At 46.7% G+C, this 12664-nt stretch overlaps 1 protein-coding gene across 2 annotated transcripts in view; it reads right to left on the reverse strand.

The window, feature by feature from the left end:
• RBPJ (recombination signal binding protein for immunoglobulin kappa J region) overlaps positions 1 to 12664 on the reverse strand; it is a 316830-nt gene that overhangs the window by 82604 nt on the left and 221562 nt on the right. For both annotated transcript variants that reach the window (XM_029589784.1, XM_029589790.1), the window contains one exon: positions 7834 to 7971. In XM_029589784.1, coding sequence (XP_029445644.1) covers positions 7834 to 7971 — 138 coding nt within the window. The remainder of the gene's footprint in view (positions 1 to 7833; positions 7972 to 12664) is intronic.

Here is a 12664-nt window from a genome sequence, read left to right on the forward strand (position 1 = left end):
TTTTTTGAAATAGTATGTTACAATCTAGTCTTATTCCATCTTTGTATAAGAATTAATGATTAACATTTTTTAGTCTATACTTTAATATACTTTGATTTTTGGCACATCAACGCGCATGTCTCTGTATACTCAGCGGTAGACAACGTCTGACACGGTGGTTTGGCTCTTGGTAGGTCTTGCTTTCCAAATATTGTTTAAAATCTATTCTCTTTTTTTTTAAATGATATGGTTTAACTAATTTAATATTAAGAGTGTAGAATTCTACATTTTGACTACTGACATCTGGTTTCTATGTCATCACACTGTTTCCTTTACTGTTTGTACTTATATGTTTGATTGTACACAGGCATTACACTTGCATGTCTAGTTTTATTTTCTCATTGGGTTCATTTCTGCTGTTGTCTAAGGTTTCTGCTTACATTACTTCACTCCTGCATGGAACCAGGAAAGTGCACAGAAAAGCAGTAAAAACTGCTTTTCTGTGCACCCTCCAACTTAATATCATGGCGATATTAAGTCGGAGGTCCCGAAGAGTAAAAAAAAGTTAAAAAAAAAATAATTTGAATTCGGCCCGCGGCTGTCGGGCCGAAAACTGGACACTCAATTTTGCCGGCATCCGGTTTCCGAGCCCGTGGCTGTTAGCGGGCTCGAGAACCGATGCCGGCAAAATTGAGCGTCGGCTGTCAAACCCACTGATAGCCGCCGCTCCTGTCAAAAAAGAGGCGCTAGGGACGCGCTAGTGTCCCTAGCGCCTCCTTTTGCCCGGATCTACCGCCGGACCTAATTTAAATACTGCATTGCGTTCACCCGCTCTCCCGTGGACTTCACTGTATCAGCCTGAATGAGAGCAGAAAAAGACTGTCTGGTCTACCCTGGCTGCCCAGCAAGGTTCTAATGGTGGTAACTGCTGCTCCATGCAGGTTACCCCCAAACCTTATGTTAATGGTAGTAATATTAACAATCAAAATCAAGCAACTGCCAAACCCATAACAAAATTACTGCTAGCAACATTTTTACAGGGTGAGCAGCCTTCTTGATAATTCAACAATGCTGTCTGAACATACTTTGAAAAAAAGAGTTGCTTACCTGTAATAGGTGTTTTCCCCGAGGAGAGCAGGATTTCAGTCCTCACAAGTGAATAACGTTCAATGAAATCCAGCCTAGAATATTTGTGTCAAATGTTTTATAAATTTTGACTATATTTGGGCATGTCCAGCATGCCACATAACCCTGCAGGGGTCCCTTTAGCCTTAATTATTAGCTTAAATAAGGAGAAGCCAACGCCAAGGAGAAGCAGACAGATTTCCTGAGGACTGACATCCTATTGTCCTCGAGAACACCTGTTATGGCAACAGCTGCATTCTCGGAGGACAAGAAGGATGGCAGCCCTCAAAAGTGAAGGATCCCTAGCTAAAGGCTGCCCCAGACAAAAAAAAGAGGGAAAAAAAAAAGCAGGACCAATGGGCAGAGCAATAACTTTTTATTTGCAACAGGCCTTTTTTTTCTTTTACATTTCTTCTCCTGAGAGACAGCCAAGAACAAAAACAATGGGCCCTAAGAGGGACAGAGTTAGGTCCTACACTTGAAAAAGATTCCAAAAGACAGACTGGCCAAACCTCCTGTTGTACTGAGAGTGCCTGTTCAAACAGAATGCCTGTTCAAACAGAATGCGATGTGAATGTGTGTAGAGAAGGCAGAGTTGCTTACCTGTAACAGGTGTTCTCAGAGGACAGCAGGATGTTACACCTCACACATGGATGACATTATCAGATGGATCCCCGACACAAAAAACTTATGTCAAAGTTTCTAGAACTCTGACTTGGCACACTGAGCATGCCCAGCATGCCCTATACCACATGTCCACATGGAGTCCCTCTATAGTCTTATAATACAGAATTAGAGATACAACAAACAGGAGAAACCCAATTCCGCAGAGTGGCAGGCGGGTTTCATGAGGACTAACATCTTGCTGTCCTCGAAGAACACTTGTTACGTGTAAAAAAACAAAACAGAACGCTTTCTCTGAGGACAAGCAGGATAGTAATCCTCACACATGTTTGAATCTCTAGCTACAGGCTGCTCCACAACATAAAACGGGACCAACAGACACCAAAACCAGATGCCAATGGGCACAACAATGGTTCCAGATTTGAAAGTACCCGCCACCAGGACAATGAGTCCTGGACGGGCGAGGTGACAGATGCAATCCTGGAAGTTCTGCCTGGCACCACTGCGACCTCAGGGTCTATTGGGCTCTGCACATGTGCAATCATGCCAAGGGAATGACATGGACGGTTGCAGCCACATGGCCCAACGACCTCAACATGTGCCAGGCTGTCACTTGCTGGCACTGCTGAATCTCTGCCACGATGGTCATCAAAGCGGCAGCCCTTTGATTTAGCAAGGAGACCTTGGCCTGAACCATGTCTAGCAGGGCTCCTATGAGATCCACTTGAAGTGAAAACTGAGATGGAACTTCAGTTAGCTGATGACGAACACTAGTGACTAACAGAAGCGATTAACACCCAGATCAAACGCATGGATCTGACGGCCCCTGCCTGATGTGCTCTTGACCAGCCAATCGTCCAGATAAGGGAAAACATGCACCCCCAACCTGTGGAGGTGTGCTGCCACTACGGCCAGGTATTTTGTGAAGACTCATGGGGCTGACGCTAGCCCGAACGGTAATACCTGGTACTAGAAGTGTTGTTTTGCCACCACAAAACAGAGATACTTCCAGTGATTGGGAAAGATCTCGATGTTCTTTAGATCAAGGGAGCATAGCCAGTCCCCTTTTTGCAAAAGGGGAATCAAGATGCCCACAGAAAACATCTTGAACTTTTCATGTTTGACAAATTTGTTCAACGCTCTTAGGTCTAGGATAGGACGGAGTCCTCCTGTTTTCTTTGGTATCAGGAAGTACTTGGAGTAAAATCCCCATCCTCTTTGCCTTGGTGGAATAGGCTCAACTGCTCTGGCTGTTAAGAGGGAGGAGAGCTCTACTAGAAGTACCTCCTGATGCAATACCAGTCCCCAAAATGGGCTCAGAGGGTAATTTGGCAGGACACCCAATAAAGTTCAATTGGTAGCCTTGGCAGACAATGGAGAGAACCCACTGGTCGGAGGTTATACTTGGCGACTGGTTAGCGGAGAACCACAGCCTGCCCCCGACCAGAAGATCCACCATCCTAGGTACGGATGACTGGCGGCCTAAGCGCCCTACGATCCAGTCAAAACCCCGTCCCTGGAGTTGACTGAGGTGCCGGCTGGGGCTTGAGGGTTCTCTGCTGCCTGGGACGGCAACGGGAGATCTGATACTGTTGATGGGAGTGAGGGGGTGGAGGATAGTACCTCCTCTGCCTGATCTCACCAACCTCCTAGAGGACGGGTCCGGACTGCTAGTAGAGAGTTATTGGAGGGTCTTATGGTAGTACTGCTCACCCTATCTACGAAGAGATTCTCCCAGGTACATGACACATCAATGAGTCGTTCCTGTACCTCCAGTTGCAGGTCCAAGGCCCACACCCATGCCCTTCTGCGAGCGTTGATTCCTGCTGCAGAAACTTTCAATGCCATCTTGAAATCATAGGTTGCTCAGACCTTGTGTTTTCCATACTCCAGGCTCTTGTGCACCAGCGACATGAGGGTGTCCTACTGCTGTTGAGGCAGCTGCTTGGCCACCTACTGCACCTGATTCCAGATATCCCGCGAGTACTGGCTCATATAGAGCTAATAGGAAGCTATGCAGGCAATGAGCATGGCTCCCTGAAACACCTTTCTCCCAAGAGCGTCCATTGTTCTGTGGTCCTTCCCCGGGGGCTCCAAGGAATGAACCCGAGAATGCTTGGCTCTCTTGAGAGCGGATTCGACCACCACCAACTTGTGGGGCAGCTGACGCTTATAGAATCCGGCAGCCTTCTGGATGAGGTAGACCCCGGCAGCCTTCTTAATTTCAGGAGGCAGTGTGAGGGGATAATTCCCATATCCTCAGCAGCAACTCCTTAAGTATATTGTGTACCTGAACCACCATGATCTACTTAGGAGGCTCCACAAACTGGAGGATCTCGAGTATTTTATGCCTGGCATCCTCCTCCATCACTAAATGAAATGAGATGGCTTCTGCCATCATCCTCACAAACTCTACAAAAGGTTTAGTCCTCTGGAAGAGAAGGATCTAAAGGGAGACCCTCAGAGGAGGGCTCTGAGATGTCATCTCCCTACGGGTCATAGGGACCCTCATCCACATTTAAGCAATAAGAGATGGGGCCCTAGGCACTCTGTCTTTGTCCAGAGGTGCAGACAACTGGCAGAGTTGAATGGGGGGGGGGGGGGGGCTACATGTCTCAGGGTCTCTGCCAGCCAGGACAGAGCTTCCTCCTGCAAGGAAATGGCAACAACCACTGTATCGGTAAGGGAGGCTGCAGTGCCCCGGGAATCAACACTAGCTGGGTTGGTAATGCACCAATGAGCGGACTGGGCTTCTCTAGCAGCGGTTTCAGGACAGACAATACACGCTCCACTGCCATCTGTGCACAGGACCAATGCCCTGCAGCACCTGTTCCACCACCAGCTGGACTCGCTGCTCCTCGAATACTGCCGATGCCAATTATGACTGGGAGGAAAAAGGGGGTGGTCAGATCCTCTTTGGACCCGCGAGGGAGATCGTAACTGGCATCAGGACGGATGGAGACAGTCGTCGACCCCTGGCACAGATTGAGGAATGCTGGCGCTTCAGTGGCATCACAGCATGTGCCGTACATTCCCGTTCTCAGCACCGTGCATCGACAGGGAGCGGTGCCGAAGCTTCTTCAGCTTCCCTCGATGCTTGGCCCCGGTGCTGAAGCGGATGACAAAGAACCCGACATCCTTGGCCTGGAGGGATTCTATGGTGGTGGTTCTCCAGTGCCCCTTATCTGCTAACGGAACTGATCGTCCGACCAATGGAGATCCTTCGATGCCGAAGTTGATGGCTTGGTCTTCCTCGACCCAAAGAGTTGCTCCATTTTATCGAGCTGAAGATGACAGCTCGGTGTCATCAGTGTGCATTCATGGCAAGCCCGGATGTCATGCGATGCCCCCAGGCAGAGGACACGTCTCATGGGAGCCCATAATGGACATGGTCCTTGGGCAGAGAAGGCATAGCCGGAAACCAGACGTGGCCATGACGGGATGAAATAAAAGGAATGCAAAATCAAAATCAATGGCAGTAGGCATCGATGGTCGGCAGGCACTGAAGCACTGCCACCAAAGGGGAAATCTTTTCCGCAAAAGGAAATGTACAGATGACGAAACTCTAACTAGTAATGTTATAAGGGATGGACTGAGAGGTACCCAGCATCGAACATTTTGGAAAAAAAAACACAAAAAGAAGAAATTAAGAAAGGTTTTCCAGACTAGGCTGAAAAGGCCAAGAGCAGCTCACCAACTGTGTTGCTGCAGCTCTGCAGAAAGACTGGAAAGGGACCCCATGGGAACGTGTGGTATAGAGCATGCTGGGCATGCTCCGTGTGCCAATTCAAAGTTCTGGAAACTTTAGTATAAGTTTTCCAGAGTTGGGGCTCAATCTGAAAATGTCACTCATGTCAGAGGACTACCATTCTGCTTGTTCCTCTGAGAAATCCATGTTGCAGCTTTCTAGATCTCCATGAAAGCCGATCATAAGTGGGCTACCAATGCTGCCATGGCTTTGATATTGAAAGTCTTGACATTACCCATCAGAATAAGGCCTGCTGACATAACAGAAAGAGCTGCAATTTGCTATCCAATTTCCAGTCTTAGTAGAGCTAATTGCTTTCTGCAGAAGGGATGTGAATTGCAAAAGATGTAATCTCTATTAGGGTTGGCGGCAGAATAAAGGCTTTAGGGGGCTCCCCCAGCACAATATTCTCCCTATCATCCCCTCCCCTCCAATAACCTCTTTTTCTCAAGGCCTCTCACCCCACCATAATCATCTCTCAATTCATCCCCATCCTTTGATCCCTCTCTCTCTCTTGCCCCACAACCACTCAAACTCAATGTAGTTCTCTCTCCTTCCTCCCCTCCAGGTTGGAGAAAAAAAGAGCAGTGCTTCATGCTGCATCTGCTTTCTTTGGCAGCCCATTGATGCAGCAATGACAAAAAGGCAAGAAAAAATTTAGAAAGAGATAAAATGTGTAACAAGGGAGAATAAAAATGAAAACGAGAAAAAAGATCTGTGAAAATTATGGCATAGAGATAAACTGAGATGAAACAGTAGAGGTCTGGAAGACATTCCTTAGTTAACAGACAAAATCAAAACTGAATAGCAATCTGTCCAGTGTCGTACAAGTCCCTTTAATGTATATACAGAAGCCTAGTCTGGAAAGCTCCCGTGGTATTTGCTCACCAACACATGCAATACAGATTAGAATCCATGTTTGTGCCTCATTTGAGATGCATGCCTTCATAGAGTACCTATTAATATTTTATAAATCCCTGACAAAATATATATTTGAAGGTATTGCATAATAGATGTTTAATTTAAAAAGTGCTGCAAGGAAAGGTTTCTCCATAGTCTGCAATGAACTGCCATTCCTTTGCAAATTCTAACAGTGTACCTGAGAAACAAGTGGGGGTCACTGCCAGCCAAGACTAACTGACTGCCATCCAGTACATAATACATTGCATTGATGAAGAGTATGATATTTATAGGATTGAATGGGTGGGCTAGTGGTTACAGCAATGTTTCCCAACTTCTCCAGGAGGTAAATCTAATGTCAGGTTTTCAGGACTGCCACAATGAATATTCATGAGAGATTTGCATACACTGGCTCTCCAATGCATGAAAATCTCTCTCATGCATATTCATTACAGATATCCTGAAAATTCAACTGGTTAAGAGTGCCTCCAGGAGAGAGCTGGGAAACAGTGGGTTAGAGCAATGGGCCGCAAATCAGGGAAACTACCGTTTAAATATTGCTTTTCCCACTGACATTCATTGTGTCCATGGGCAAGGTCACTATCTCACATTGCCTCAGGTAGTTACTTACGGGCCGATTCAGTAAAGTCTGTGGGAGAGCGGGCGAACACCCGCTCTCCCGGCGCGCGCACAGGCCACTCTCCTGAGCGCGCAAGTCTGTATTTAAATGAGGCCCGGCGGTAAAAACGGGCAAAAGGAGGCGCTAGGGACACTAGCGCGTCCCTAGCGCCTCCTTTTGGACCGGAGCGGCGGCTGTCAGCGGGTTTGACAGCCGACGCTCAATTTTGCTGGCGTCTGTTCTCAAGCCCGCTGATAGCCACGGGCTCGGAAACCAGACGCCGGCAAAATTGAGTGTCCGGATTTCAACCCGACAGCCGCGGGCAGATTTCAATTTTTTGTTTTACTCTTCGCCATGATATTAAGACCGAGGGTGCACAGAAAAGTAGTTTTCACTGCTTTTCTGTGCACTTTCCCGGTGCCTGAAGAAATCAGCGCCTACCTTTGGGTAGGCGCTAATTTCTGAAAGCAAAATGTGCGGCTTGGCTGCACATTTTGCTTTGTGAATTGCACGGGAATACCTAATAGGGCCATCAACATGCATTAGGTTCGGCGGATTGGACGCGCATTTTCGGCCCCTTACTGAATAAGGGGTAAGGGAAAACGCGCGTCCAGTGGCGTGTTAACAGTGCGCTCCGGAGAGCACTGTACTGTATCGGCCTGTTAGACTGTAGGTACTTTGGGGCAGGGGCTTAGCATACCTAAAAAAATGATGTACAATGCCTTGAGCTAAAATTGCAAATGCAGTCTAAAATATATATGCATACATATATTTGTTTATTAAAGGGAGTTTCACCGGCTTTCTTCCCCAAAAATGGTATTTTGACACAAATACTTACAGAGATGAATGTAAAATGCTCCCCATTGCTGTGAACTGGCATGGAAGTTGCCACCTTCCACATGTAAATATCGCGTACTAACAGTTTGAGATCGAAGTCTATTAAATAGTGCCACTTTTGTCCCTGATGCAATGCATACTGCAAAAGAAAGTTCATCACACATTTTTTACCAATCTATTTGATTTTTCATATAAACATACCAAAATGCTTAACAGCTAGATAATACATTATAATCATATATAACATAATAGTTTATGCAACACTGTATAATAAGAAAATACAGCAGGGGGAGGGGGAAATACATGATTAATAAATCATATAAAACAGGAGGTGAAACTGGGGTTCCTAATCCATTATAGGAGTACAAATGAGACAAACAAGGATAAGACTGTTTGGTGCACCGGTACAGATAGCAATGTACCAGTCAGCAGGATGACGACTGGAGCTGTGGACATAAGAAGCTACACAGTACGAGTCAGAGGACTGGTGGAGATAAAGACCTTGCAAAAGAAACTAGCTAGCAGAGGGAAAATAGGTGCATGGAATACTGAAAAACTCTCCAACACAAAGAAAACAAATTATATAGGAAACTAACAAGTTGGAAAGAAAAAACTATTTTTTGTAAAGGAGAGATGGAAGAGGCAAATTATGAAATGGAAAAGGGAAGAGAGTTGAGGATGATGTTGATGCTGTAGATCACAAATGATGCAAAAAAAATGCATCACAGCATTACATGTAGAAAACAGAGACCGGAATTAAATGAACCAATGGAGAAATTACTTACCTGGTAATTTCGTTTTCCTTAGTGTAGACAGATGGACTCAGGACCAATGGGTATAGTGTACTCCTGATAGCAGATGGGAGACGGAGTCAGATTTCAAAGCTGACGTCAGCCTACATATACCCGTGAGCATGCTCAGCTCTTCAGTATTCTCTTCGAAAAGCCAGTGTGGATATTTGCTGCTTAATACTTGATTACCCTTGATTGACCTTGAACTGGTTTAACTGATTATATATATGTAAAATTTGAAATTGGGAACCACCACCTGGGCAACTGCGGGTGTCTTGGATTAGAGGTAGGCCATGGCTCAGTCTCGAGATTTGATATCCGAGGTTCTCTATTTCTGGAGCAGCCGTGGGCGGGATGCACAGTCCATCTATCTACAATAAGGAAAACGAAATTATCAGGTAAGTAATTTCTCCATTTTCTAGCGTGTAGCCAGATAGACTCAGGACCAATGGGATGTACAAAAGCTACTCCCCTACAGGGTGGGAGGCTGCCCGTGGCCCACTTAGTGCTGTCCTTGCGTAAGCTGTGTCCTCCCTGGCCTGAACATCCAGGCAGTAGAAACTGGAGAAGGTGTGTAGGGAGGACTATGTCGCCGCTCGACACATCTCGGCTGGCGAAAGCAGCTTGGTTTCAGCCCAGGAGACTGCCTGGGCCATTGTAGAATGTGCCTTGACCAGTAGAGGTAATGGTTTTCCTGCCTCTATGTATGCCACTTCCCCTTGTTCCTTCCCGTTGTGAAGAATGAACAGGCGATCAATTTTGCGTACAGGTCCCGATTTTTTCAGGTATCTGACTAGGAGTCTGCCGACATTTAGATGACGAAGGAGGCGGAATCTTCAGAGGCCTTATGTTCATCTGAAGATGGTCTCAAGATGGTTTGGTTCACATGAAACTGGGAAATCATGTTCGGTAAGAACATAAGAAATTGCCATGCTGGGTCAGACCAAGGGTCCATCAAGCCCAGCAACCTGTTTCCAACAGAGGCCAAAACAGGCCACAAGAACCTGGCAATTACCCAAACACTAAGAAGATCCCATGCTACTGATGCAATTAATAGCAGTGGCTATTCTCTAAGTAAACTTGATTAATAGCTGTTAATGGACTTCTCCTCCAAGAACTTATCCAAACCTTTTTTGAACAACTGTACTAACCACATCCTATGGCAACAAATTCCAGAGCTTTACTGTGCGTTGAGTGAAAAAGAATTTTCTCCGATTAGTCTTAAATGTGCTACTTGCTAACTTCATGGAATGCCCCCTAGTCCTTCTATTATTCGAAAGTGTAAATAACCAAGTCACATCTACTCATTCAATACCTCTCATGATCTTAAAGACCTCTATCATATCCCCCCCCTCAGCTCTCTCTTCTCCAAGCTGAACAGCCCTAACCTCTTCAGCCTTTCCTCATAGGGGAGCTGTTCCATCCCCTTTATCTTTTTGGTTGCCCTTCTCTGTACCTTCTCCATCGCAACTATATCTTTTTGAGATGCGGCGACCAGAATTGTACACAGTATTCAAGGTGCGGTCTCACCATGGAGCGATAGAGGAATGACATTTTCCATTCTATTAACCATTCCCAACATTCTGTTTGCTTTTTTGACTGCTGCAGCACATATACATATATACACACACACATATACATACACACATATATATATATACACACACACATACATACACACATATACATATATATATGTGCTGCAGCAGTCAAAAAAGCAAACAAGAAAAGTACCGGTCCAAGTACAGATCCCTGAGGCCGTGCGCAGTTGTATGGTTCTAGGCATGAGCCTAGGAACAGTTCCCGACAGAGATGCAACAAGCTGAAACACCAAGGATACCGCCTTCAATGTTAAGAGGCGTGGTGGCAGACCACTAGTTGGTCTGCAGGAAGTCCCGTCTAGGTAGAGATTCCATAGAGGTGCTGGCCACTTTAGGGGTGGTCGGAGTTGTTTAACTGGGAGTGGGACACATCTGGATGGGTTGCTAGTCTGATGCTGTTTACTTCGGCAATGAAGCCAGTCAGTGTGGCAAGTTGGAGCTTGAGGGAGTTGAGTGCCAACCCTTTCTTCATACAGTCCTGCAGGAACTCCAGGATCATGGATTATTGGCTGTCCGTGAGAGAATCCTGCGTTTCTTACACCAGGCTTCGGATACTCTCCAGATCCGTATGTAAGACAGGGATGTGGAGACCTTGCGCGCTGGAAGCAGAGGGTCAGGCCATAAGAGAGAATTGAGACGGACCAAAGTGGAGGATTGGGCCCTGCCAGATGAGATCCCTGTGTGGAGGTAGGCACAGAGGGTTCCCCAAACGTAGTCTTCGCATGTCTGCGTACCATGGTAGTCTTGGTCAATCAGGGGCGACTAGTAAACTAGTCCCCTGTGGTGCTCCATCTTGTGGATGACTATGCCCAGTGGTGGCCATGGGAAAGCATGCAATAGGTCTTCCTGTGACCAGGTTTGGACGAGAGCGTCGAGTCCCCAGGGTTGTGGTTCTCGTCTGTAACTGAAGAACCTGGAAATTCTGGCATTGAGCCTGGTTGCCAGTAGATCCAAAGCTGGGAGGCCCCAGCTATTTACCATCAGTTGGAGGGCTGTGGTCGACAGCGTCTATTCCGCCGGGTCTAGGCACTCTCTGCTGGAGTAGTCTGCTGAGACATTATCTTTTCCCGCAAATTGGGAGGCCAAGATCCCTCGTAGGTTTATCTCTGGCCCTGTCAAGAGAGTGTCTATCTCCATAGACACCTGCCGGCTCTTGGTTCCTCCCTGGCAGTTGATGTAAGCCACTGTTGTTGCGCTGTCTAACATTATTCTGATCGACTCGCCTTGGAGTCTGTGGCTGAATTGCAGGCACGCTAGCCTGACTGCTCGAGCTTCCAGGCAGATTATGTTCCATTCCGCCTCTTTCTTGTACCCTTGTCCCTGGACAGTCAGTTCCTGACAGTGAGTTCTCCACCCTCGCATTATCCGGTTCGGTGGGGATTGGCTTACTCCTCTGCTTAGGTGGACTTCCTGTAGTCACCATTGGGATTGAGCCTGAACCTCTGCTGGTAGTTGGAGGTGAATTGGGTAGTCCTGGAACAATGGATTCCATCATGACAGTAGGGAGCGCTGGCGCGGTCGTGTGTGGGCAGTTGCTCACGGAACGACCTCAGAGGTTGATGCCAATTTTTTTTTTTAATTTAGAGTTTTTCTATACCGGCATTCATGATAAAATCACATCATGCTGGTTTACAATTAACAAGGGGTGTAGATGAACATGAACATGGAACGAGTGAAAAGAAACCATGAAGTTACAATAAAACAAGGCTGTTCAAACTGGGAGGAGAAGAAGAAGAAGCTAGAGAAATTTAACAGAACAAGGAGAAATTATTTACAATGAAGCCACAGGCTTGAAGGTAGTCCCATACCTTGAGGCATGCATTGGTCATCAATTGTCATGAATGTTACTTCAGTTTTCTTCTCCTCGGGGGAAGGAAAACTGTTCTGTTTGGTGTTGACGACCCATTCGAGCTCCTGCAGTAGGCTCTTGACTCTGCTGGTCGCCTGTCTGCTCTACTCCGAAGATTCTGCCCTGATCAGCCCGCCGTCCAGGAGAGGATGTACCAGGATCCCTTCAGTGCTGCCGCCACGACCACCATGATTTGGTGAAGGTCCTGGGGGTGGTTGCTGGCCCAAGGGAAGCACTCGGGACTGGTAATGGTGACTCAGTATCATTAAACGCAGGAAGTACTGGTGATCCTGATGAACTGGGATGTGAAGATAGGCTTCGGAAAGGTCCAGGGAGGTTAGGAACTCTCCCGGTTGTTCTGCCATTATAACGGAGCGCAGGGTTTCCTTGCGGAAATGTGACATCCGTAGTTGATGGTTGACGTTCTTGACATCCAAGATGGGTCGGAATGACCCTTCCCTTCTTGGAAACGATAAACTAGATGAAACAGCACCCAGTAGTTTTCTGGGGCGTGGGCACTGGAGTTATTGCCTTCAGACTGAGTAGTCTTATTAATGTGGTTTCTTCTGCCAGTCTCTTGAGTGGGAGTGG

The sequence above is a fragment of the Rhinatrema bivittatum genome, chromosome 1 (genome assembly GCF_901001135.1).
Source record: "Rhinatrema bivittatum chromosome 1, aRhiBiv1.1, whole genome shotgun sequence".
Lineage (NCBI taxonomy): Eukaryota > Metazoa > Chordata > Amphibia > Gymnophiona > Rhinatrematidae > Rhinatrema > Rhinatrema bivittatum.